The sequence below is a fragment of the Anolis carolinensis genome, chromosome 2, assembly GCF_035594765.1.
Source record: "Anolis carolinensis isolate JA03-04 chromosome 2, rAnoCar3.1.pri, whole genome shotgun sequence".
Taxonomy (NCBI): Eukaryota; Metazoa; Chordata; class Lepidosauria; order Squamata; family Dactyloidae; genus Anolis; species Anolis carolinensis.
In genome coordinates this window covers 2,676,781-2,703,987 of record NC_085842.1, presented here as the reverse complement: position 1 = coordinate 2,703,987, position 27,207 = coordinate 2,676,781, and the positions used below count along the sequence as shown (strand labels likewise).

General features: G+C 45.2%; 2 protein-coding genes across 4 annotated transcripts in view; one reads left to right on the top strand and one right to left on the bottom strand.

The window, feature by feature from the left end:
• LOC100561669 (zinc finger protein 493-like) overlaps positions 1-18,124 on the bottom strand; it is a 39,565-nt gene extending 21,441 nt beyond the window's left edge. Inside the window, exons 1-5 of one of the 2 annotated variants that reach the window (XM_062972708.1) lie at positions 17,607-18,124; positions 17,155-17,272; positions 16,358-16,428; positions 14,345-14,471; positions 9,044-10,900 (exon numbers count right to left, since the gene is read on the bottom strand). In XM_062972708.1, the coding sequence (XP_062828778.1) occupies positions 9,044-10,900; positions 14,345-14,471; positions 16,358-16,428; positions 17,155-17,272; positions 17,607-17,996 (2,563 nt within the window). In that variant the 5' untranslated portion in view covers positions 17,997-18,124. Of the gene's footprint in view, positions 1-8,675; positions 10,901-14,344; positions 14,472-16,357; positions 16,429-17,154; positions 17,273-17,606 lie in introns of those variants that run through there. The other variant, XM_062972707.1, reaches the window with a different exon arrangement.
• The window catches only part of LOC134292295 (zinc finger protein 709-like), a 48,062-nt gene that overhangs the window by 8,556 nt on the left and 12,299 nt on the right, over positions 1-27,207 (top strand). Inside the window, exon 2 of one of the 2 annotated variants that reach the window (XM_062972731.1) lies at positions 523-5,590. In XM_062972731.1, coding sequence (XP_062828801.1) covers positions 798-2,708 — 1,911 coding nt within the window. In that variant the 5' untranslated portion in view covers positions 523-797 and the 3' untranslated portion in view covers positions 2,709-5,590. Of the gene's footprint in view, positions 1-522; positions 19,592-27,207 lie in introns of those variants that run through there. The other variant, XM_062972732.1, reaches the window with a different exon arrangement.

Here is a 27,207-nt window from a genome sequence, read left to right as displayed (position 1 = left end):
GCAAACATTCAATGCCTTTTAACATAGAACAAAGACAAACAAACATAGGCTCCGAGCGGGCCTTGAACTCATGACCTCCTGGTAAGAGTGATTCATTGCAGTGATTCATTGCAGCTGCTCTCCAGCCTATTTATTTTGTAAATAAAGTCAAAGTACTGCTTTTCGATGAAGGCTGAATTGGCAAAGTCTGGTGTTTATTCAACTTCATGCTTTCAAGAAGTCCCTTGTACGTTAGAAGCAGCTAAGATAAGAACAGTGATTTATCTCAACTTTCCTGATAGGATTGCAATCTTTGTAACCTTTGTGCTAGTGCAAGCAATCTCTTTTACAGAATCTTGGGCCACCATCCCCTTTGTATCTGAGCAAGGATTTTTCTTTGTTGGGCAATTGGCTTTTCTGAGTTGGACCAATCTTTCTCTCTTCCCTTGCATTTGCTACAGCACTAGGCTATTGTTCTTCATGTCCAGTGAGATCTTTCTCTGTTCAACTCCTGATGAGATTTTCCTCTCATTTCTCTGGCAGGTAACCTCTGAATGAACATTGTGAAGAAAACTCTGCCCTTTGCCGTAGGTCTAAAATGAATGTATACAGCACTGACAAGAACAGGAAATTGATGGGAGAAAATATATTTTAAGCTACATACCTGTGTATTCAAGGAGGAAAGGGAGGAGTGTGCTGTAAAAAATGTGGCTTAGTAAAGAGAAAAGAAGACTACAGCAATACAAAGACTGAGAAGATGAAATCTTGTCCTGTTCTGTGAACTTCTGGCATAATATTTGAATCATAAAGGTAAAAGAATGGAAAATCTCAATTCTTTGTCAAAATCACAAACAGGGGAGAAGCGACATAATTGTATGGACTATGGGAAATGTTTCATTGGGAAAAGTTCTCTTACTGAACATCAGCGAACTCACACAGGAGAGAAGTCACATACATGCCTGGAATGTGGAAAGAGCTTCAGTAACAGATCAAATCTGCGTACCCATCAAAGGACGCACACAGGAGAGACGCCATATAAATGCATGGAATGTGGAAAGAGCTTCAATCAGAGTTCACATCTGCGTACCCATCAAAGGACCCACACAGGAGAAAAGCCACATAAATGCATGGAATGTGGAAAGAGCTTCAGTCAGAGTGGAGATCTGCGTACCCATCAAAGGATCCACACAGGGGAGAAGCCACACAAATGCATAGAATGTGGAAAGGGCTTCAGTCAGAGTGCGGGTCTGAGTAACCATCAAAGGACCCATACAGGAGAGAAGCCACATACATGCATGGAATGTGGAAAGAGCTTCAGTCAGAGTGGACATCTGCACACCCATCAAAGGATCCATACAGGGGAGAAACCACATAAATGCATGGACTGTGGAAAGAGCTTCAGTTACTGTGAGAGTCTGCGTGCCCATCAAAAGACCCATACAGGGGAGAAGCCACATACATGCATGGAATGTGGAAAAAGCTTCAGTCACAGTGGACAACTGCATACCCATCAAAGGATCCATACCGGGGAGAAGCCACATAAATGCATGGAATGTGGAAAGAGCTTCAGTCAGAGTGGAAATTTGCATTTCCATCAAAGAACCCACACAGGGGAGAAGCCACATAAATGCATAGAATGTGGAAAGGGCTTCAGTCAGAGTGCGAGTCTGCGTTCCCATCAAAGGACCCACACTGGGGAAAAGCCACATAAATGCATGGAATGTGGAAAGAACTTCAGTCACAGTGCAAGTCTGCGTATCCATCAAAGGACCCACACAGGAGAGAAGCCACATAAATGCATGGAATGTGGAAAGAGCTTCAGTCAGAGTGGACATCTGCATTCCCATGAAAGAATCCACACAGGGGAGAAGCCACATAAATGCATGGAATGTGGTAAGAGCTTCAGAAAGAGTGGGCAACTGCATATCCATCAAAGGACGCACACCGGGGAGAAGCCACATAACTGCATGGAATGTGGAAAGAGCTTCCGTCACAGTATGACTCTGCGTATCCATCAAAGGACCCACACAGGGGAGAAGCCACATAAATGCATGGAATGTGGAAAGACCTTCAGTAACAGTGCGGGTCTGGATACCCATCGAAGAAACCACACAGGGGAAAAACCATATAAATGCATGGAATGCGGAAAGTGTTTCAGCCAGTGGCAACATTTGCATTTTCATCAAAGGATACACACAGGGGAGAAGCCACATAAATGCATGCAGTGTGGAAAGAGCTTCAGTCGGAGTGGAAATCTGCGTATCCATCAAAGGACCCACACAGGAGAGAAGCCACATAAGTGCATGGAATGTGGAAAGAGCTTCAGTCACAGTTTGACTCTGCGTATCCATCAAAGGACCCACACAGGAGAGAAGCCACATAAATGCATGGAATGCGGAAAGAGCTTCAGTGAGAGACAAAATCTGCGTACCCATCAAAGGATCCACACAGGAGAGAAGCCACATAACTGCTTGGAATGTGGAAAGAGTTTCAGTTACAGTGTGAGTCTGCATACCCATCAAAGGACCCATACTGGGGAGAAGCCACATAAATGCATGGAATGTGGAAAGAGTTTCAGTCAGAGTGGACATCTGCGTATCCATCAAAGGACCCACACAGGAGAGAAGCCACATAAATGCATGGAATGTGGAAAGAGTTTCAGTCAGAGTGGACATCTGCGTATCCATCAAAGGACCCACACAGGGGAGAAGCCACATAAATGCATGTAATGTGGTAAGAGCTTCAGAAAGAGTGGAAGTCTGCGTACCCATCAAAGGACGCACACCGGGGGGAGAAGCCACATAACTGCATGGAATGTGGAAAGAGCTTCCGTCACAGTATGACTCTGCGTATCCATCAAAGGACCCACACAGGGGAGAAGCCACATAAATGCATGGAATGTGGAAAGAGCTTCAGTCAGAATGAACATCTGCATTCCCATCAAAGGACCCACACAGGGGAGAATCATAGAATCATAGAATAGTAGAGTTGGAAGAGACCTCATGGGCCATCCAGTCCAACCCCCTGCCAAGAAGCAGGAAATTGCATTCAAAGCACCCCCGACAGATGGCCATCCAGCCTCTGCTTAAAAGTCTCCAAAGAAGGAGCCTCCAACACAGCCCGGGGGAGAGATTTCCACTGTTGAACAGCCCTCACAGTGAGGAAGTTCTTCCTGATGTTCAGGTGGAATCTCCTTTTTTGTAGTTTGAAGCCATTGTTCCATGTCCTAGTCTGCAGGGCAGCAGAAAACAAGCTTGCTCCCTCCTCCCTATGACTTCCCCTTACATATTTGTACATAAAGCCACATAAATGCATGGGATGCGGAAAGAGCTGCACACAAGGTTCAACATGCATTAGTCATCAAAGAACACACACACAGCAAGAGGAGACCTGCCTGCATGTTTCCTAGTTCTACTGAAAAAAATTCCCCACTCAAGGGTCCCAGGCAGAAAAAAATGAGACAATTGACAGAAAAAGGAAGGCCTCCACCTTGCTCCTTATCTGTCATGTACAGCAGTGTGTGTGTTCTGGCTTGACTGCTTCTGGGGATGATCTTTAAAGGCTTTCTGAAATGAGCAGCAGCTGAGATCTCATGAGAAAAGGGTTCTGGAAAAGAATAGTTCTTTTGTAGCAGATAACGTCATACATCTTGCCCTGGATCTTGGCTCTGCTGCTCCTTGGATAGAATTCTGGACTCAAGCCTTGTTCTTATAATCCTGTTCTGGTCTCCACTGTATCCTGAGTCATTGACTTTGAATTCTGGACTGACTGCTTGGCTTAATTTATGGACTTGGACTTCAGTTTGCATCCCTGCCTCTCTGGCTTGACTTTGGAATTCTCTCTTTGGTTTGTATTCTTGCATTCTTGGTTGTTATTTTATGAAATGTTGTAAATGTATTCCTGACATCTGACTGTTGGACTTTGACAAAAATCGGTAAATTAAGTGGTTATACTTTTCCTTGTGAGCCGCTTTGGATCTCCTTCGGGAGATATAAAGCAGACTATAAATAAATATAGTAGTAATATTAGTAGTAGTAGTAGTAGTAGTAATAATAACTGCTTAGAGTAATCCCCCGTTAGTAATTGAGACTGTTCAGTCACTACCATTGGCAAAGTGTCCATTAGGATACACAGCATCTCTCCCTAAGTTTAGAAAATGGAAGACAAAGAATGATGACATCAGCTGATGAAGATTCTTGAATCTGTTGAGATAGACAAATCTTCAAAGTTGAGAAAGGGAAATATTTGTCTAACTACAAGCGAGATTGGGACCTACGAATTCACTAGTTATAGCAATGAGGGGACATTTGTGTATTGTGGGTTTTAGGAATTAGTTTAATACAGTTAAAAATCAAAGAGTAAACATAGAACAGCATTTAATGGGAATAAACATACATAAAAATCAGCATGCAGCAAGAGTTTTGTAGATTAATTTTTCTATTAGTTTTGTTCTTCTGTGGGTATGTGGCGTTGAGTCTTTTATGTTTCTGAATTACAGTAAAATCTCACTTATCCAAGCCTCGCTTATCCAAGTTTCTGGATTATCCAAGCCATTTTTGTAGTCAATGTTTTCAATATATCGTGATATTTTGGTGCTAAATTCGTAAATACAGTAATTACAACATAACATTACTGCGTATTAAACTGCTTTTTCTGTCAAATTTGTTGCAAAACATGTTTTGATGCTTAATTTGTAAAATCATAACCTAATTTGATGTTTAATAGGCTCTTCCTTAATCCCTCCTTATTATCCAGGATACTCGCTTATCCAAGCTTCTGCCAGCCCATTTAGCTTGGATAAGTGAGACTCTACTGTACTTTTTTTTAAATGCCAACGTTGTAATTTGTATGAACATGTTTTAGTTTTACTTTCATGTCTTTGAATCTGAATTATTTTTTAAAAACAGAGTGTGACGTGGCAGCTATAAATGCCAATGTGATTCTAGGCTGTACCAATAGGAGCTGACTGTCTATATCCAAAGAAGTCACAGCCTCCTTTCTTCTGCTTTGTTGAGATCTCACCTGGAATAATTCTGTCTCTGTTTCTCAGTAGCACAATTCAAGATGAATATTGACAGGTTAGAATATTTCCAGAGACAGGATGTAGAGAAGGGCTGAGAGAGACAGCTGGGTAGGTTTAGCTTGGAGAAAAGAAGGAAGGGCTTCTCCCTTGGCAGGGAGGGAGGAGTCGGCCACCCAATGTTTTTTGGGTTAATAGGACCCCCTGACTGCCATGTAGAAAAAGATGGAATAGATAGGAGTGCGTTACACAGATTTCCAGTGTGTAACCATACAGTTCTCAGTAGATATGTGTTCACAGCACAGTCCTCTAAAGGGTTAAGGAAACAGAGAAGATGATCCTAGAGGGACAGCTGAGGCATTTCCTGTCCTCTGGAGGGAAGCATGGGAGGGGCTTGCATGTGCCCTTCCTTCTCTGCCATGTGACTTCCTGTCTGCCATTTGTTGGAGGCCTTGCCCTAAGTGTCAGCATGTGTAATCCATCACCATCCTTGTGTGTTTGTGAGTATCTTTGTATATGAAGAGAAGACCTGTAAATAGTTATGAGTAGTGAATAAATCAAGAATAAAACCTCCAAGGACTTTGGATGAAAGTCAGAACTCAAGAGTGTTTATTCAAAGAGATGAGATACTTTGCAAGGCCAGAGGCTGTGAAACTGACCAGGACTCTGCAGTGTTTTGAGGTTTGGAATCTACTTGCCTTTGAGACAGTCTGTCCCCTTGCGCAGATGGAGGAGGCTGAGAGGATTGAATTCACGTGTCTGTCTAGCAGGAGTGTTGTGTGTGTTTTTACTCTGCTTCTCCTTTTCTTCCATCAGTCGCTAACACTGACCAGTTGTGCAGGTCTCACCTAAACAATAGAAAGAATTTCCTGAAGGTAAGAGCTGTTCAGTAGTGGAGTATGCTCCTCCCGGGAGTCCATAAGAGTCTCCTTTGGAGGTTTGTAAGCTGAGATGGCATTACCATTGTTGGGGGTGCTTTGGTTGCTTATTCCTGGATGGTCTGGTGATGATTAGCCCATCAGCACACAAGCAAAACAGACGGAGGAGGAGGAGGTAGGTGTTCTTTAGCCATAAAACCATTCATCCAGTGGGTCGTGGAGTCCAGCCCCATTCTGCCCCAAGCAGCATCACCAGCCACAGCATCCTCCACAGGTCGCTCTCCAGCCTCTTTTTGGGGGTCACCCAGAGAGAGGAACCCCCACCTCTCGAGGCCCTTGCCTTACCCAAATCAGACGTTCATAGCATTTTTTTACCTTTTTACCCAAATCAAAGAATCCTAGAATAGTAGAGTTGGAAGAGACCCCATGGGCCATCTAGTCCCACCCCCTTCTGCCAGGCAGGAAAAGCAGACTCCCTTGGGAGAATTCCAGCCGCCAGGCAAAGGAAGGCACCCTAATTTGATTTCACCTTTTATCTTAATGCAGGAGACTCAAAGGTTACCTGCAGGAGGAATGCTCAAGCAACCTATGGCATTTGAACCCATGGCTCCATTAGGGTTATTTACTGAGGCGATCCCTCCTTGTCTGAGTATGAGGGCCTTCCAAGTGTAGTGTCTTGGTGGATACATAAGTGACTGTGGAGCCCTATTGTTGACCCGCATGTTCTTCCATTCTTTTCTTTTGGGGCAGCCTTGATTGGAGGGAGGGGGATTCCCAGAGAGAGGGAGGGAGGAAGCCTCTCTAGGCGGAGTTTTATTGTGTTTTAGTGTATTGTTTATTGCTTGTTGTTTATACTGTTTTAATTGTTTTTAATTTGCCTTTTGTTTTGTATTGTTATATTGTGTGTTGAGGCCTTGGCCTTTGTAAGCCGCATCGAGTCCTTCGGGAGATGCTAGCGGGGTACAAATAAAGTTTAATAATAATAATAATAATAATTGTGAGGGGAGGGAGGGAGGGGACTGGGTGGGGATACAGGCGGGGAGGGGAGGGGAGGAAAAGGCGGTATGAATAAACATAATACACTGAGAATGATAAAGATAATCATAATAGCCCCAGATACTTGGGAAGTAGTGTCCAGCGTGTGACCCAATACAAAAGCCAGCAGAGGGATCTTGTTTGCTGCGGACTCCTCTTGTCTATCAAATAATAATACACATCATAATAACAATGAGGCCTGGCGCCCCACTGGCCTTGGTGGGCCACACTCTCCTGCCCAGCACTTCCGGGGGAGGAAGGGGGACTTGGGGGCACAACAACCACAATAGGAGCAGCTCACTGCTGGCTGCGGCTCCCGGGGCCTCCTTCCGTGAAGGACGCTGCAAATCTCTTTTCTTTGACCAGCCCTGAACTCTATGTCTTCCTCCTTCCTCCCTCCTTCCTGGTCTGACACTCCATTCCTCCTTAAACCTGGCACTTCCTTCCTTCTTTTCTTCCTCCCCCCCCCCCCCCCCCCCGCAAAGTGTGTTAAAGCGCTGAGCTGTTGAACTTGCAGGAAAAGCAGAATCCCTTGCCAGACTTCCTGCAGGGTTCAATATTGTCTCCCTCCCTCCCCAAGGACCCAAAGGCCCCAAAATCTGGAGAGAACCCGAGGCCCTCTTCCTCCGGTCTCCCTCCGGGCCTTGCTCTGGGGAAGGAGGATGGGAGCTGGAGTCCACGTGGGTCCCTTCGCCACCATCTCCCCAAAGGGACTCAGGATGACTTACGTGGGGACTATGCCCAGCAAAAACAGAGTAAAATATAGCACAATTAATATACAATTGCATTTCGATCATTAAAACAATAAAACCAAAAAACAAGTATTATAACAACATAAGAACAACAACCACCATCAACCAGTAGCCGAGAACAGTGGGCATGTTGAGATCTAACAGGGCGGGAAAGGGCTAGCGCAGAAACAGTTGCAAGGGCAGGGCGGGTAATACAGTGCTGCAAGGCCGGGCAATGAGTTAGGGCGAGGGGGCCTGGTCAGCAAAGGAACCCCTTCATCAAAGGCACATTGAAACATCCAAGTTTCAGGTCTTTAGGGAAGATGGACAGGGTGGGCGCTCATCTGGTCTCCCTGGGGAGAGAGTCCCAGAGCCGGGGGGCCACCACTGAGAAGGAAGGCCCTCCCTCCCCCTCGTCCCCACCAACCGTGCTTGTGAGGAGGCGGGAGCGAGAGAAGGGCCTTCCCAGCAGATCTTAAAGGCTGTGCAGGTTCATAGGGGAAGATGTGATCGCAAAGATAGGGTGGACCCAAACCACTGTAGGCAAGAGAAAAGAAGGCAAAGGAAGGAAGGAGGAGAGGAGAGAAAACGGAAGGAAGGGGAAGAGAAAAGAAGGAAAAGGAAATGAAGGGAAGGGAAGAAGAGAGAAAAAGGAAGGGAAAGGGAAAAGGCAAAGGGAAGGAAGGGAAGGGAAAAGAAAAAATGGCAAAGGGCAGAATGGGAAGGAAAGAGAAAAGGAAAGGAAAGGCAAGAGAAAAGAAGGGAAAAGAAGGGAAGGTTAGAAGGCTGACCATATTTTAGTTCTTGTGAACCACTGGTGGTCCGTGGACCACTGGTTGGGAACCACTGTTTCAAAGGGAAGAGGCTAACTCTGGATCCCTCCCATAACGGCTATTTACAATACGCAAGCTAATCACTCCTGACTGAGGAGGAAAACAGAGGATGTTTCTGTAAGGGCACAACGTTCACAAACTGGACATTTGCAACCAAGGTGGAAAAGGAGCTGGAAATTAAGCCCAGAGGAACAACTGATGGAATCACATTTGATTTATTTCTTTTCAGATGAGGTGACAAGTCAATCATATTTAACCCTCTGAAGCAGTGGTCCTCAACCTGTGAGTCCCCAGTTGTTTTGGCCTATAACTCCCAGAAATCTCGGCCAGTTTACCAGCTGTTAGGATTTATGGGAGTTGAAGGCCAAAACATCTGGGGACCCACAGGCTGAGAACCACTGCTCTGAAGGATTGTCACACACAGCTTGCTTTCTGCTGCTCCAGAGAACAGGACCTCCAATTTACAGATTCAAATGACAAGAACGGGGCTCCACCAAATCTGACGCAGAACTTCTCAAAGGGTCCTGTTTGAAATCAGACATTTTCCGACAATGGCTGTTTTTTAGCCTGTATGTGTTCTCTGGTGTTGGTTAAGGTATGAAGTCCGAGTAAAACATTTTCCACATTCATGGCATTTGTAAGGCTTCTCTCCTGTGTGGAGTCTTTTGTGCCTGACCAAGTCTGAACTGTAAGCAAAACATTTCCCACACTCCTGGCATTGGTATGGCTTCTCTCCTGTGTGGAGTCTTTTGTGGCTCACCAAGGTTGAACTGTCAGCAAAACATTTCTTACACTCCTGACATTGGTATGGCTTCTCTCCTGTGTGGAGTCTTTTGTGTTTCACCAAGGTTGAACTGGAAGCAAAACATTTCCCACACTCCTGGCATTGGTATGGCTTCTCTCCTGTGTGGAGTCTTTTGTGTTTCACCAAGGTTGAACTGTCAGCAAAACATTTCCCACACTCCTGGCATTGATATGGCTTCTCTCCTGTGTGGAGTCTTTTGTGTTTCACCAAGGCTGAACTGAAAGCAAAACATTTCCCACACTCCTCACATTTGTATGGCTTCTCTCCTGTGTGGTGTCTTTTGTGTTTCACCAAGGTTGAACTGTCAGCAAAACATTTCTTACACTCCTGACATTGGTATGGCTTCTCTCCTGTGTGGAGTCTTTTGTGTTTCACCAAGGTTGAACTGGAAGCAAAACATTTCCCACACTCCTGGCATTGGTATGGCTTCTCTCCTGTGTGGAGTCTTTTGTGGCTCACCAAGGTTGAACTGTCAGCAAAACATTTCTTACACTCCTGACATTGGTATGGCTTCTCTCCTGTGTGGAGTCTTTTGTGGCTCACCAAGGTTGAACTGTCAGCAAAACATTTCTTACACTCCTGGCATTGGTATGGCTTCTCTCCTGTGTGGAGTCTTTTGTGTTTCACCAAGGTTGAACTGGAAGCAAAACATTTCCCACACTCCTGGCATTGGTATGGCTTCTCTCCTGTGTGGAGTCTTTTGTGTTTCACCAAGTTTGAACTGGAAGCAAAACATTTCCCACACTCCTGGCATTGGTATGGTTTCTCTCCTGTGTGGAGTCTTTTGTGTTTCACCAAGTCTGAACTGGAAGCAGTACATTTCCCACACTCCTCACATTTGTATGGCTTCTCTCTGGTGTGGAGTCTTTTAAGGCTCACCAAGGCTGAACTGTCAGTAAAACCTTTCCCACACTCCTGGCATTGGTATGGCTTCTCTCCTGTGTGGAGTCTTTTGTGCCTCGCCAAGTCTGAACTGTAAGCAAAACATTTCCCACATTCCTGGCATTGGTGTGGCTTCTCTCCTCTGTTGCGTCTTTTCTGGCTCACCAAGTGTGAACTGGAGGTAAAACATTTCCCACACTCCTGGCATTGGTGTGGCTTCTCTCCTCTGTTGCGTCTTTTGTGGCTCACCAAGTCTGAACTATCAGCAAAACATTTCCCACACTCCTGGCATTGGTGTGGCTTCTCTCCTGTGTGGAGTCTTTTGTGGCTCACCAAGTGTGAACTGGAGGTAAAACATTTCCCACACTCCTGGCATTGATACGGCTTCTCTCCTGCATGGAGTCTTTTGAGCCTCACGAAGGCTGAACTGGAAGCAAAACACTTCCCACACTCTTGGCATCTGTATGGTTCCTGACCTGTGTGAAATTTCTTGTGTTTCACCAAACATTTTGCAGATACTTTCCCTTTAAGATGGCTTTTCCCAACATCAAGTGTCTTGTGAAGCACAAGTGCCACGTTTTGGGTAAAACACTGCCCACATACATTGCATTTGTTGGGCCTTTCTCTGGCAGAACCTCCATCTTCTCTGTGGCCTTGCTGGTGTCGACGAAAGCCCCAGTTGTATCCAAAATGCTTCCTGTACTTGGTGCATACATGGCTCTTCTCTCCGTTATCTACTGTGAAGAAGAAGAACAGAAACAATCATTCCTCAGTGATAAGGACTCAAAGGAAGTGGGATAAGAAGTGGATTGAAATGAACCTTAAAACAACATAGACATGGAGGAAAAGAAGATATACATGTTGTCCTTCCCCCACCCCTTGTTCAGTAAAGCTGGACACTGGTTGTCTGCCTGGAGCCTCTAAGAGAGAGATGAGTAGCATATGCTCCAGGGGCTCCCTGTTGCTCAGCCCAGTCCGGTTCTTTATTCCGTCTCCTCCTCTCTGGGGAATGGATGCCTTTTCCAAATGCTTGCCTTTTTTGCTAGCTTTAGACTTTACCTAGCTACCACCCATTTCACCATCCTTCCCTCTTTTTTATTTCTCTCCCCTAATCCCAGTTCTCTTTTCCCATACTCCCTTAAGGTTGGATTTTTCTGCTCCAACGTAGAAGATTCCATATCTGATTTCAGAGTACAGCAGAGTCTCGCTTATCCAACATAAACTGACCAACAGAACATTGGATAAGTGAAAATATTGGATAATAAGGAGGGATTAAGGAAAAGCCTATTAAACATCAAATTACAGTATGACTTTACAAAGCACCAAAACATCATGTTTTACAACAAATCAACAGAAGAAGCAGTTGAATACACGGGAACATTATGGAGTAATTACTGTATTTGTGAATTTAGCACCAAAACATCGCAATGTATTGAAAACATTGACTTCAAAAAACATTGACTACTAAAAAATTAACTACAAATAAAGATAGAATTGCATAAAATGAACTTACAGTAACATTGTTGGAAATTAAATCCGTAAAAAGTTCAGTCCTGGGAAGATTTTTAAATATCTGTGATCCTTGCCTGCTTTTCCGACAATAGCTGTTTCATCGCTGCCAAGTCTCGCCATCTTTGCAGCATCGCTATGTCGATCCCCGTCACTTCTTCTTGTTGCTCGATGTGTTTCATTGCGGTTTCTAGAGCCCTAACCCTATCCTTGTGCGAGATTCTGAGAGGCTCAACAGTTTCATCGCCATTGTTACTGATAAGAGCGACAATTTCTTCATCCGTTATTTCATACTGATCGTCTTCGTTCATCCAGCTTCCCATAATCTCATCCTTATCTTCACCTAACAACTTATTCCATTTCTTCTATCCTTTCCGAGAATAGCTTCCCGAGATAGTTCCTTTTGAGCATTTCCAAAACGGCCTGATCCATCGCTTGGCATATGATGGTTACATTCAGTCGCAGAAACATTGCCTGCATGTCCTCATCTTGAAGCTCGTCTGCATCAGGGTGCGTCCGGGCATTGACTAGCAACACAACTGCTTTTCTGGGCAGGTCATTTTCACGTTCTTTGAGTATATAATGTATGTATGTATGTATGTATTCCCTGTAGGTCCACTCTGTCGTTGATGCTGGCACATTGAATGTATATACTCGAAGAACGTGTTACATGGGAAAATTGACTACTCTAGGTTTTCCATACCTGCATAACCACCACCTGAGGAAGACTACACAGTCGAAACCGGTCGTGGATGGTGACTAACCTTGGATTTGTTTAAAACATTGGATTTTTTTAAAAAAAGGATTCACTTACTTGAACGTTTAAGATTTGGACTCACAGTTAGTGATTTACACAGTTAGTCCTCCATGTGGAACATGAACTTTGGTGGTTATTGGACTCACAAACTCTGAATATAGAGTCTTACTTTCTATGAATGTATGTGTGTTGGTAACACATGGATTATATTTGGGTTTAGAGACGTGTTTTTTTGAAGCATTCAGTATATTTTGAATCTTTATCATCCTTGGTTGCACATTGAATGTTCTATGACAATAACATATATAGAAATTACTGTTTTATAGTTTATATTATTGGATTACATTTCCAGTTATAGTGGCCTCTTGCCTGTGCATTTCAGGGAATCCTTTCTTTGTACAACTGTAAATCACCAGCAGTAATAAGATCTTCCAACCGAAAGGTGGCCAGTTCGAAGTCCGGTTGGGTGTGAGCGCTCGACCTCAAGCCCAGCTCACTGTTTATCTAAGCAGTTAGAAAACAGTTTATAAGCTGTAAGTAGAGAGATTAGGTACTGCAAATTGCAGGGGAGATATTTTACAACACCATAAGTAACAAGACCAGAAATGCGGTGACCGAAAGAAAGGTGGAAGGAGGAAGTCCCAATGGCTCTTCATCATAGAGAATGAAGCAACAGCCCCCTGTGACTGAATCTGAGCGCAACGTCAGCCTCCAAGGCACCAAAAAATGGACTTCAAGACTACATACCTCCTTCTGTTTGTCTTACTCTGTTCTGTCCTGACTCCAAAAGGCATTGAATGTTTGCCGTGTATGTGTACTTTGATGTGCCCTGAGTCCCCTTGGGGAGATAGGGCGGAATACAAATATAATAATAATAATAATCTTTGAAAATTTCACTGGTCATTCATGCACTTTTTTGATTGGACTATTTTACAGGAAGAGCATTCTTTTGAAATTGCTTTAAAGGCTCTTGGATTTTTGGGCTTCCCAATTATTGCGAGGTCCATTTTGTGGTTTGCTGTAGCATTCCTGCATCCTAAAATTGTCAGCCTTTCTTGACTGTGCTTTTAGCCAGGGGCTGCTGCTTCCGTTCTGGCTGCAAGACTCCTGCTCGGTAAAATTTTGCAATCGAGGCCAGTCTCATCACAATTAAACATCTGATCGCTTCTCACCACAAACACTTAACTAATGGATTCCATAACGTTTCTTCCACCTGTCGAGCCAACCAATGCTTGCTTTAAAATCTGGTTCCCCTTCATTAAATTCTTTTTGAAAATGCAACACCTTTTGCTGTAAAATAGGCCCTGAAATAGGCACACCTTTGTCTCTGGACTGTGCAAACCAAACATACAAAGCTTCACTAACTTTTTCATAGTCAAGCCTTTTCATCGTTTTCCTCTCTTTTAGCGCGCCATCAGTAACTTTGGAGGAACACCATTCTTCCATCTCCAATCGATTCCTACTGTTACCCATTCGATACCATAGTCGTCGGCTACCTTCTGCATTGTCTCTCCTTTGTCCAGTCTCTTGATTGCCTCAAGTTTCTGTTCCATGGAGACAACGACCTTCTATGCTAATAATATTATATATATATATATATATATATATATATATATATATATATATATATATATAGAGTATATAGTATATAATGTACAATATAATATACAGTAACATATATTTGAGACGGGGGGGGTATGCTTTGACTTGGCTCCAGTTATGGTAATCTTCCCACTTGAGTCTGAATTGGCGCTAACGTTATATTATTATTATTATTATTATTATTATTATTATTATTATTATTATGTCATATATTTCTAACATAAGCCCTGCCATGCGGACCCTCAGCGACTATGATGATTTAGGATAATACTGCCTTTTGAAACAGAAATGCCCATCAGTGAGGGAGCCTTACCAAGAGAGTCCACAATCCCATTCATCTCCTCCATGATCTGCTTGTGCAAGGCTTTCTGGTCAGGATTCAGGAGAACCCACTCCTCCAGGGAAAAATCCACAGCCACGTCCTCAAAGGCGATTGGGCCCTGGCGGAAGAAGAAAAGATTCCCTTCTCACGTGAGAGCGATCAAGAAAAATAATAACAAGAAAATCTTTAAAGCAGATTTACATTTCTGTTGGTTGTTTGAAAGGGAAAGGGCCAAGGCCTCCATGCCACAGTTGTAAGCTTTGTAGAGACGACGCGTTGGTCACAGTCAGAACCATTTCTCAATTGTTATGTAGAATCAGAAATGGAATCTGAGCATGTTCCAGCCTTTATTGTGGTGCCCAGAACTGGACACAGTGTTGTTCCAGATGAGGTCTCCCCAAAGCAGAAAGAAGGTTGCCATGACTTCCCTGAATCTAGACACGATATTCCTTGGGATGCAGCCCAAAATCCCATAGTCCTTTCAGCTGCTGCATCACATTGTTGGCTCATGTTCAACTTGTAGTCCTCTAACACTCCAAGATCCCATCATATGAATGCCTGTCAAGCCAGGTGCCCACCCTGTACCCGTGCATGGCATTTTTCTCCTGCCTAAGTGTACTACTCTACATATATTCTTGTTGAAAGTAATTGGGTTAGTTTTGGCCCAGCTCTCCACCATGTTCAGGCCATTTTGAATTCTGATCATATCTTCTGGACTCTTAGTTATCCCTGCTAATTTGGTGTCATCTGAAAATATGATAAAATATGAAAATAATGCCTTGCCACCCTATATGAGAGCCATGCGTGAGTTAGGGCCTTTTACCCTAGCACTCAAGACGTGGCTCTTTACTAGAGCTTTTAATCTATTTTAATTTTTATCAATATTTGTATGTATGTATTTTTATCCTTTACAATTTTATCTTGTAAATCGCCTAGAGCATCGTGGATGGAGGGCGATTAATAAGTAATTAAATGATGATGATGATGATGATGATGATACACATATGATACCCTGCGGCACTCCACCCCTTGTCGCTCAAGCCATTACAAATCCACCGAACCGGAGTATTATCCAGCCCACTTTTTACTTGTTGTTTGTAAAACCATGGGAGGCCTTTCCAGAGGTCTTACTGAAAGCAAGATGTGCTACATCCACTGCATTTCCTTCATCTGCCAAGCTTGGAACTCTACTGAAAAACAGATTAGTCTGGCATGACTTGTTTTGGAGAAACCCATCTTGCCCTTCAGTGATTACAGCATTTTTTTCTAAGTGATTTCAGACGGCCTTCTTCATGATCTGCTCCAACATCTTCCCTGTTATTTAGGTCAAGATAACTGGATGGTCATTTTTAGGGGACCTCTTTTTGGTCCATTCTTGGAGATAGAGACAACCTTTGCCTCCTCCAACCTGCTGGGACTTCTCTTGTTCCCAAAAATGAACAAAGAGGATTGCCAGTGGTTCTGGGATTACTGCTGTTAGTTCAATACTCTTGGGTGTAGTTCACCTGGCCCTGGAGACTTGGATTCATTGAGAGTGGCCAGGTATTCATCTTGCTCAGGTAGAACACCGATTTCCTTTTGGGAGAAGACTGAGGCCATGTTCTACCTCTTCCCTATCCCTGGTTAGCATCTCACCACCTTCTCCAGGCACAGACCCTACTCTTGGCTCATTTTTTCATCTAACCTCATTTTCTGAGTTAGACCTTTTCCCTACTTATGCTGGTTAGTCGTTCACATTCTTTGGTGATTCTCCCCTCTTCCCATGTCTTGTACCCTTTTGAATCTTAGCTCCATTCAAAGTTCTTTGAACATCCATTCTGGTTTCTTTAGTTTTCTCTTCATTTCCCCCCCTTATAGCAAATGTTTGCAATTGTGCCTTCAGTATTTCACTTGTAAGGAAACACATTCCATCTTGTCTGTTTCTACAGATGTTGATAATTAAGCCTGAAGCAGAAGGCACCCCGCCAGGCCCAGTCCTCCTCTCCCAGGAATCCTTCTGCTTACCTGACTCAGTCCCACTCCATCGCAAAGGGGGAGAAACGACTGAGGATTCGGCAACAGCATCATTCCAGACCCTGGAGAGAGAGCAAGGGGTGGGAAGCTGGTCACATAAACAGGCCTCAGAGGTGACAATTGCAGTCCTATAAAGAAACCTATGAGGAAACGACCCTAAGAACACAGGCACATTCAACAGCCCAAGAAGATATAAACTGTTAGGGTTTAGGACTTTATCTTGCAAGCAGTGCTGTGAGGATGTTCGAGTGAAACTAGTATTGGGCTTGGTGTTTCAACTGACTAAAGTGATTCTTTGTTGTCTGTCTTCCAGCTCAGTTTCAGGGCTCAGTTCAGCTTAGGGTCCCACCTGGGAAGACACTGAAAGGCTGAATATTCAGTCCTATTGCAAGAAAGAAAACTGCAAATCAAACTGAAATGACACCTTAGCAACCCCATGCCTACATATAACAACAAGTGCAACAACAATTTTATTTTTTTCCTCACCTCTCCTTGCAGTTTGAGGGGAGTTCCAACACAATTTTAAAAACACAAACATTGTCAAAATTCAACAAAAATACATATTTCTATAAAAGATCCACATTGAAACTGCATTTCTATAAAATACATATTAAAGTCCATAAAACATCACACAAAGGACACGAATTTAAGATAAATACCCATCTCGAGGCCAAATGATACTACATGTTCACCTTCTGAGGCTCAAACTGTGGGTGTGCAATCTTCCCCCCAAAGCGGGATTTCCACTGGCACAAAACCCCAAAACTCCCAGAAGAGTTCCTTCTCACCCTGCAAGGCGGCAGCCCCGTCTCCTTCCCGCTTCAGCTCCTTCTGCCTGAGACTCTGGGTGGTGTTTGGTGGAGATTCCTCTGGTGCAGGGACTTCCATGGAGTTATTATTATGGGCCTGGAAGAGCACAGAGCATTCCAGAAGGAGTTTGGGAAAAGTTCAGAAATATCACAGACCTATAGACCTTCTTGGAAAGAATAACTCTGAGATGGGAACCTAGTTTGGAACCAATGCCACCCTCTCCCTCCCATCATTGTCTCTGTTCTATCTTGAGCAGAGCATCAACCAAGCTGACGGTAGAGATGGAGGGGCAGAGCAGGTGGGGAAAGAGGCAGAGGGAGCAGGGCCTTGCTTATCCACCACATCGGTCCCATCTTGGAAGAAAGGCAGGGTGTCGTTCAACCTGTCCATCAGCCCCAAGGTTAGTGAAACCCAGAGGGAATGCTCTCACCTGTCCTTCCTGCTCCTTGTCCTCGGCCCGACTCAGGAGGAAGCCTTCCGCCAGGGCCACCGCCTGGGAACAGGTCTCTGCCCCACACTCTCGGACCCAGCTCCCCATCTCTGGGGGCAGGATGCTCAGGAACTGCTCCAGGGTCACCAGGTCCAGCACCTCGGCCTTGGTGTGCTGCTCTGGCTTCAGCCACTGGCGGCACAGATCGTGGAGATGACTGCAAACCCCTCTGGGTCCTTCACCCTCTTGGTAGGAGGACTGCCTGAAGCGCTGGCGCTGTGTGTCCGAGCTGTCAAGGTCCACACTCAGGGACTCATGTCTGGTTCTTTCCCAGGATTCCCCACTGCCCCCAGGTCCTGCTTCAGGCCCACGTGAGTTGGGTCTCTCCATGTTGGAACCACTCTGGTGAAGAACTCAACCGTATCCAAGACGTTTTTCCTCCCTCTTCTTTCTTTCAAGGGAAAGAAATCCCTCAGCAGGCTCTATTCCGAGATTCTCAGTCCAAAATCACATTTCCTCTGTGAAAGAAAGGCAGAATGAAACAAACAGGCTTCGGGAGGCTTTTTCTTGGAGGGTTAAGAAACAGGCCCTTGATGTATTCCCGAGTCCTCCTTTCCCTTGGGCCTCTGCTTCTGGAGCCTCCAAACCCACCTGGCCTCACCCGGCCTTCCATTGAGCTCTCATTCAGCCCCAATCCACACTCTCCCCTCAAGATTCCTTCCTTCAGTGGATGCAAGATGATCCAGAGCCTTTCTTAGAAAGAAGAACCAAGAATCAAAAACTGAAATAACAACTGAAGTAAAATATTTGGAACTCCAGATGACAAACAGAAACTGAATCATTTAAGAACAACTATGAAAAAGTATGGTTAGAGATACAAAAAGACTCACAAAGGTGGAAGAATTTAGACCCATCTCTGTTGGTGAGAATTTCAACAATCAAAATGAATGCAATCTCAAAAGTGTTATATTTATTTCAGTCAATACCAATTTTGTCAGAAGAAGCACTCTTTGAAGTCTAGAATAAAGAACCAACAAAACTCATTTGGAACAATTAAAAAACCAGAACAAAAATTAAAAATGTATAAGATGCAAACGATTGAGGAGGAATGGCATTACCACATAGGAGACTATGCTGTGATTCAGCAGCTTGGACGTGGACAAAAGAGAGGATCTTTCTAAAAATGAAAGACTACTTCCAATGGGAGGGACTGATCTAAAATATGGATGGCATGCATCATAAACATCAGATAGGAAATTCATTGATGAGAGTATGGAATAAATACAAAATAATATTTTAACAATAAAATACCTGCATTGACAAAACCACAATCCTTCCTTCCTTCCTTCCTTCCTTCCTTCCTTCCTTCCTTCCTTCCTTCCTTCCCTCCCTCCCTCCCTCCCTCACCCGGATGAGGCCTCGGCCTTCCCAACGGTCCCTCAGCCACTCACGTGACCCCGCCCACGGCTTTGGGTCTAGAGAGAGGAGGAAACTCCCAGTCCCATCAGAACTAGACTTCAGGTTCTAAAGCGACACACCGTCTGGAGGAGGCTGCTTCCCCGGACAGGATCCGCCAACCCAGAGGCGCTTCCTCCCTTCCTGGCCTGGCCCTCCCTTCCCCGCTCGAGCGGAAATTCCGCCGGTTCCCTTTTGGCAGATCCCGGGAAGGACCGTTAACGGCAGAGCGGGAAAGGAAAGCGCCGGGGGAGATTCTGCCCGGAGACTGGTGACGTCAGGGAGGAAGGCGGATTCCCATTGGCGGACCGTGGGCGTTGGGAAGAAAATAACGGAGGGGCGTCTCTCTCTGTGTGTGTCGGGCTCCGTTCAAGTGCCGCGAAGCCCCGCCCCTCTATGGGCATCCTGCCGACGGCTGCCATGTTAGGCGCGGGCGGAAGTCCACCGAGAAAGGGAGGCCTTTCCGTGTGAGCTCACTTCCGGAGGAGGAGGAGGCGGGACAGAGAGGAAGAAGGACGGCGAGGAAGGGGGTGAGTGTGAGTGTGAGTGCGGCTGTGTCGGTCCCCGGGTTTGCCCCCCTCCCGCCCTCTCCGGCCTTGGCCTGCGTGGCCCCATCGCCTGGGCTCGGCCTCTGCCCACAAGCCTCCCTCCCGGTCGGGGCCCGGTCTGCCCTGGGGAGGCTGCGGCCTGCTCTGCCCTCTGGGCCCGTGGCGGCGCCCCTGCGCATGCGCCTCCCTCTCTCTCATTCCTTCACTGCCAGAGGAAGCCCAGACCAGCCGCCTTGAACTGGGTTAGAGGGCAGTGCAGACGCGGGCCATCCAGCTCCTCGCAGGCCGTGTGGACTCTGTGCTCTCCCTCCCCTCCCCTCCCCTTGGCGGCCCCTCCACCCGGGGACCAGGCCGAGGACAGACCCGTCCTCCTGGGTGTCTGTCTGTCTGTCTGTCCGTCCACAGGTATGTCTGTGCCCAGAATGGGGGGGGGGGGGGGGAGGGAGGGCACGGCAGGCTCTGCACGGAAAGCCCTGGGAGCCACGTCTTGGCTGGATCTTTTGACCCAAATCGGGATTTTAATATTATTGTGTATATTGACTTTTATGACTGTTTTTAATCATGTTGGAAGTTTTACTGCTCGGTTTAATGTTTTATCTGATTTGTGCTGTCGTGTCTGGGCATGGCCCCATGTAAGCCGCCCCGAGTCCCTCCGGGGAGATGGGGCGGGATATAAGAATAAAATTATTATTATTATTATTATTATTGGCTGAGAGCGGGCCTCGTGGGGCTGACTCTTCCCCCTTTGGAGCTCCAGAGGCCCCTCCGCCTGTGGGGCCCTGCCCTCCCCCTCTCCCAGTGTGCCGTCCGCCAGACAATAAAAAAAAACTATAAAGTTGAAACGTATCCGGGCGAAGTGCAAATCCCTATAAGCTGTCCTAAAAATATTGAACGACTGAGTCTGGACAACTTCAAAAAAGGGATGTTTATTCATACAAAGTTGTAAACTTGGCACAGATCTTATAGTTACAGAAAATGAAACAAATTTCTATAGGTTTTAGTTACAGAATTATCCCTGGTTCCAGAAGGCAGAAGTGATTATAAAACCACTACACCCTAATCACGCTGTCTATATTAGAAGGAGAAACTCTTTCCTTCCCTATCTTTACAGCAAAGATTAGTTCTAGAAGCGACGGAATAACCTTGCTCCTCTAACTAGATTTCCTATTCCAGCTCAGTATAATTCAATACTTATCTAATTTGGATAGGCTTAGATTGGCCTGGTTTTGAGGATGATTTGTCCCAGTTAGCTTTGCACAGCTGCAGCACGTTGGAAGACTATAGCCAAAATGAGGCTCCAAAATGGAGACTAGACCCTGGTAAAAAAGGGCAGTCCTAGGATGTTGTACTCTTTGACCAATCATTGCAAAGAAGACTGCAGCCAGCTCTTGCAGACTCCAAGCCACTTTTCCAGGGCTTTTGCAGCCAGAGGCTGAAACAAAATGTAAAGGAGGGAAAACAAACGACCAATAGGTAAGGCAAACCATCGTCCTGGGGGACGGAACACCCAGGATCCCCTACGCCTTCTCCGTGGCGGCCCCCATCCCGGCTCTGGAACGCGCTCCCCAGGGAAATTATTATTATTATTATTATTATTAAATTATTATTATTATTATTAGGCAAGCTGCCACCTTGGAAGTGTTCAAGAGGAGCCTGAAAACCTGGCTCTGCACACAGGCCTTTGAAGAAGTACCGCCCACTGTGTGCTAAACCCTGGTACAGTAGAGTCTCACTTATCCAACACTCGCTTATCCAACGCATTTTTGTAGTCAATGTTTTCAATACATAGTGATATTTTGGTGTTAAAATCGTAAATACAGTAATTACTACATAGCATCACTGCGTATTGAACTACTTTTTCTGTCAAATTTGTTGTTAAACATGATGTTTTGGTGCTTAATTTGTAAAATCATAACCTAATTTGATGTGTAATAGGCTTTTCCTTAATCCCCCCCTTATTATCCAACATATTCGCTTATCCAACGTTCTGCTGGCCCGTTTATGTTGGATAAGTGAGACTCTACTGTACTAGCGGTTTCTTCTGACCAGTTGTACCTCTTGGTTAACTCCTTGACATAGCCACAGAGTTCACCCCAGTTTAAGGCCCTTCCCATGACCTTGTAGCAACTTCCTTCTTGTTTACAAGTTCCACTCAGTGCACTTTGCCCAGCTCATTTTATGTTTTTATTGCTGTGTTTTTCATGTGTTTTATAATGATTGTGGTTTTTTAATGCCTTTTAAATTTATTTGTGTGTTTTTTGTATTTGATATTACTGTATGCTGGTTTTATATCTGTAAGCCGCCCCGAGTCCCTCTCGGGAGATGGTGGCGGGGTACAAAAATAAAATTATTATTATTATTATTATTATTATTATTATTAAGGGTCAGGCTCCAAGGAAGACCTTTAAAAGGAGACTAAGGAAGTCCAGGGAAAACGCATGGCGTGGGAGGGGCTTTTCATCTTCAACCAGCTCTGTCGTTCTTTACTCTCCTCATTCCTTTATGGATCAACCTTCGCCATGTCTTCTTGCTTCTGGGGCAGACTCACAGCAAACCCTGTCCTCTACTGGACCTATACCAAACCTTGTTCTATCCCGCTCTATCTCCCAAAAGGGACTCAGGGTGGTGAGCAACAAAAGATCACCAAACGTCCAATGCCTGAGAAATAGAACATAAACACTATTAAACATACATATAAACATACATCGGGATATACTTACGAAACCACTCAAAGTGACAAGTGAGAAATTTAAATTACAGAATAAAATAATTGGGACACATTTCTGTAATGACTCTAGTAGTAGTCAGAAGAAATTAACACAATTAAGACGTATTATAGTACACAATGGACAGGACCTGGGTCAACATTTACAATAAATCCCCAAAAAGTTTTAACTTCTGTGCTGCGTTCCCTCCCCTGCCTCCTCTGATCCTTGATCTGCCCAAAGAGACCGGGATCCCCTTGGAAGAGCCAGACCTCCCTCTGCCGCCCTTTTCCCATCTCCCCTCCTGCCTCTTGGGCTCCGTTATCCGGTCTTATGAGACAGGGATCCCTTTGGATATAGCCAGGTGTTCCTCTGCTGCCTGTGTACTTATTCTGCATTGTGTTTCCTCTCCTGCCTCATAGAATCATAGAATAGTAGAGTTGGAAGAGACCTCATGGGCCATCCAGTCCAACCCCCTGCCAAGAAGCAGGAAATCGCATTCAAAGCACCCCCGACAGATGGCCATCCAGCCTCAGCTTAAAAGCCTCCAAGAAAGGAGCCTCCACCACAGCCCGGGGGAGAGAGTTCCACTGTCGAACAGCTCTCACAGTGAGGAAGTTCTTCCTGATGTTCAGGTGGAATCTCCTTTCCTGTAGTTTGAAGCCATTGTTCCGCGTCCTAGTATGCAGGCCAGCAGAAAACAATCTTGCTCCCTCCTCCCTATGACTTCCCTTCACATATTTGTACATGGCTATCATGTCTCCTCTCAGCCTTCTCTTCTGCAGGCTAAACATGCCCAGCTCTTTAAGCCGCTCCTCATAGGGCTTGTTCTCCAGACCCTTAATCATTTTAGTCGCCCTCCTCTGGACGCTTTCCAGCTTGTCAACATCTCCCTTCATCTGCGGTGCCCAAAATTGGACACAGTGTGATTCCAGGTGTGGTCTGACCAAGGCAGAATAGAATAAGGGGGAGCAGGACTTCCCTGGATGTAGACGCTATGCCCCTATTGATGCAGGCCAGAATCCCGTTGGCTTTTTTAGCTGCTGCATCACATTGTTGGCTCATGTTTAACTTGTTGTCCACGAGGACTCCAAGGTCTTTTTCGCACACACTGCTGTCAAGCCAGGCGTCCCCCATTCTGTATCTTTGATTTCCATTTTTTCTGCCGAAATGAAGTATCTTGCATTTGTCCCTGTTGAACAAATGCAAGATACTTCATTTCGGCAGAAAAAATTAGCTTAGGATATCCTTGTGCAGCCCTTTTACCTCTTCTGTGCTGAATTTCCCCTCCTGCTTCTTCAGCTCCATTATCCAACCATAATAATAACAACAACAAGAACTTTATTTTTGTACCTTGCCCCCATCTCCCCGAAGGACTCAGGGAGGCTAACATGGAGCCACGCCCATGTAATTATAATAGAACAAAATAAAATACATGCATAGCATACATCATCAACAAGTAAAAATTGAATCAAGATGAAAATACAATTATACACAGGAACACAGTGAAATAGTAAGAGAGTAAAAATGGCATAGTAGAACATAATTTAAAAACAGATCAAGGATTAAACGAGAGAGAACTGGGCCAAAGTGCGAGGAGTGTATATTGTAAACCCAACGGGTGAGGAAGATGGGTAAAGTGCTGTATTTATTGGGAGACTTGGGGCGGGATAAATGGTGAAATTGTTTCCAACTGATGGAGCAAAATAAAATGTGTCAGATATAGTGATTGCCACTGAGGCAGGACCTGTGGTGGGGATTAAGAATTCATTCTCCAAAAGCACACTGGAAAAGCCAAGTTTTTAATTCTTTCCTAAAGGCTTACAGGGTGGGAGCTTGCCTGATCTCCCTGGGGAGGGGGTTCCAGAGCCGAGGGGCCACCACGGAGAAGGCCCTCTCCCTCGTCCCCACCAGCCGCGCTTGTGACAGAGGCGGAAGTGAGAGAAGCTCCTCCCCCAAAGATCGAAGCAATCGCACAGGTTCATAGGGGGAAGTGTGGTCATGAAGGTGGGCGGGGCCCAAAGCGTTCAGGGCTTTGTAGGTGATGACCTGCAACTTGAATCGGGACCGGAAAATGAACAGCAGCCAATGGAGCTCCTTAAACAGGGGGGTTAACCGCTCCCTGTTATTCTCTCCGGTTAGTAGTCTGGCTTCCGATTGCTGGGCCAATTGAAGTTTCCGGGCCGTCTTCAAGGGCCGCCCCTCTTAGTTCCTTAGAGGGAACTAAGGCATGGACCACCATGGCCAGATCAGACTTCACACGATAAGGTCGCAGCTGGCGCACAAGCTGGAGATCCAGGTGTCTGTGGTGGCCAGGAGGACCTTTGCACAACTGAAACTTACGCGCCAACTGTGCCCGTTCCTTGAGAAGCCAGATCTGGCTCCTTCTTGCAGAAGCTCCATTGGCTGCCGGTCTGCTTCCAGACACAATTCAAAATGCTGGTGATGACCTTTAAAGTCCTAGATGGTTCGGGTCCAGGCTGTTTGGCTGACCGCATCCCTTGCATGAACCTGCCCGGGCCCTGGATCCCCTTCAGGAGAGGGGATCTCAGGCATAATCCTTCTTTCAGTGGGAACGAGAGAGAGAGAGGGCCTTCCTTCTTGGTGGCAAATGCCCCTCAACTCTGGAACTCCTTGCCCTGGGAAGCCAGAATAATAATAATAATAACAACAACAACTTTATTTTTATACCCCTTGTCTATCTCCCCAAAGGGGACTCAGGGCGGCTTACATGAATGGCCCCCTCCCTGTTGTCCTCTTGGCGGCAGGCTAAACTTTTTCATTCAGGCAGGCTTTTGAAGGTGAAGGTTTGGAAGATCAAGTCATGGGGAGCTGTGGTGTTTAATTTTGAACATTTTGATGGATATAATTTGAATTATTTAATGCTGCTTGTGTTTAATTCTTTTTTATGTTTGTATATTTATATAAAAGAGTGATGGCATCACGGCGACCCACAAAACAACAAAACTACAGGCCTCCCAACCTCAAAATTTGACAACACAACCCATCATCCACGCCTCTAGGTTGATACAACAAAAAGAAAAGAAAAACAAAGTCCTAATTAGAGGGAGAGCAATAATTGTTTTTATCCAATTGCTGCCAGTTTAGAGGGCTAAGCTCCGCCCACTTGGTCTCCTAGCAACCTACTCAGTCCAGGAGACAGGCACAGTTAGGCCTCAGGCCTCTTCCACACTGCCTATAAGATACAGATTATCTGATTTTAACTGGATTATATGGCAGTGTAGACTCAAGGCTATATTACCCATTTAGAATTTTATATTATCTGCTTTGAACTGGATTATCTTGACTCCACACTGCCAGATAATCCACTTCAGTGTGCATTTTATACAGCAGTGTAAAAGGGGCAGTTCCAGGCAGATAATATAAGATTACAAATATACAGTAGAGTCTCACTAATCCAACATAAACAGTGTCCTCTATCCTCACCACTTTCACAGTACACAAACAACCAAATGCATACTAAACATAAAGACAACCATACAACAGACATTCAATACCACCACAACCTCAACAATTTCTCACCAACACTACCAGACAACGCCACAGCAACGCGTGGCCGGGCACAGCTAGTATATTATAAATTGTATACTAATGCATTAATGTCAAGTCACTTTGAGTCCCCTTTGGGAAGATACAGCGTGGTATAAATACAGTAACAACAACAAACTGTCTTTTTTGCTTTTTTATATCAGTTTTTATTTATATACATTAGCAACTTAGTGTAAACAACACAAACAACATACATTTTACAAACACATAACCCACCTTGACATTGTCTGAGAATGATTGTCTTCCAGTGTTCTGGTGGTGGGTACGTAGGTGATTGTGGAGCCCTATTCTGGACCCACGTGTTCTTCTACAGTGAAGGCGGTCCTGGTCAGATGGAAGGCGGTCCTGGTCAGGGTTGCCTTGACGGGCCTTCCTCTTGGCACGTTTCTCCCTTAAGCCCTCCATTTGTGCCTCTTCAAACTCTGCAGCAGTGTTGGTCACAGCTGACCTCCAATTAGAGCGCTCAAGGGCCAGGGCTTCCGAGTTCTCAGTGTCTATGCCACAGTTTTTAAGGTTGGCTTTAAGCCCATCTTTAAATTTCTTTTCCTTCCCACCAACATTACGTTACCCATCCTTGAGTTCAGAGTAGAGTAACTGCTTTGGGAGACGGTGATCAGGCATTTGGACAACGTGGCCAGTCCAGCGGAGTTGATGGCGTAGGAGCATCGCTTCAGTGTTGGTGGTCTTTGCTTCTTCCAGCACATTGACATTTGTCCGCCTGTCTTCCCAAGAGATTTGCAGGATTTTTCTGAGGCAGCGCTGATGAAAACGCTCCAGGAGTTGTGATGTCTGTAGACCGTCCACGTTTCGCAGGCGTAGAGCAGGGTTGGGAGGATAATGGCTTTATAAATGAGCACCTTGGTATCTCTACAGATGTCCCGATCATCAAACACTCTCTGCAGTGTTGTATTTCAGTGTCAATGTTGACTTTTGTGGAGAAGTGGCTGCTAAGGTAGCGGAAATGGTCAACATTTGGTTTTCTCTATCTTCAGTGAGAGGCCGAGCTTCTCATATGCTTCTGCAAAGGTGTTTAGAGTGGCTTGTAGGTCTTCTTCTGAATGCACACAGACTACGTTGTCATTGACATATTGGAGTTCTATAATAGATGTTGTGGTGACCTTGGTTTTGGCTCTCAGTCTGCTGAGGGTAAATAGCTTGCCATCTGTCCGATGCATGATTTCTACTCCGGTGGGAAGCTTCCCATCAACAAGGTGAAGTATCATAGCAATGAAGATGGAAAATAAGGTGGGGGCAATAACACATCCCTGTTTGACACCTGATTCCACCTTAAATGGGTCACTTTGGGAGCCGTTGCTGTCCAAG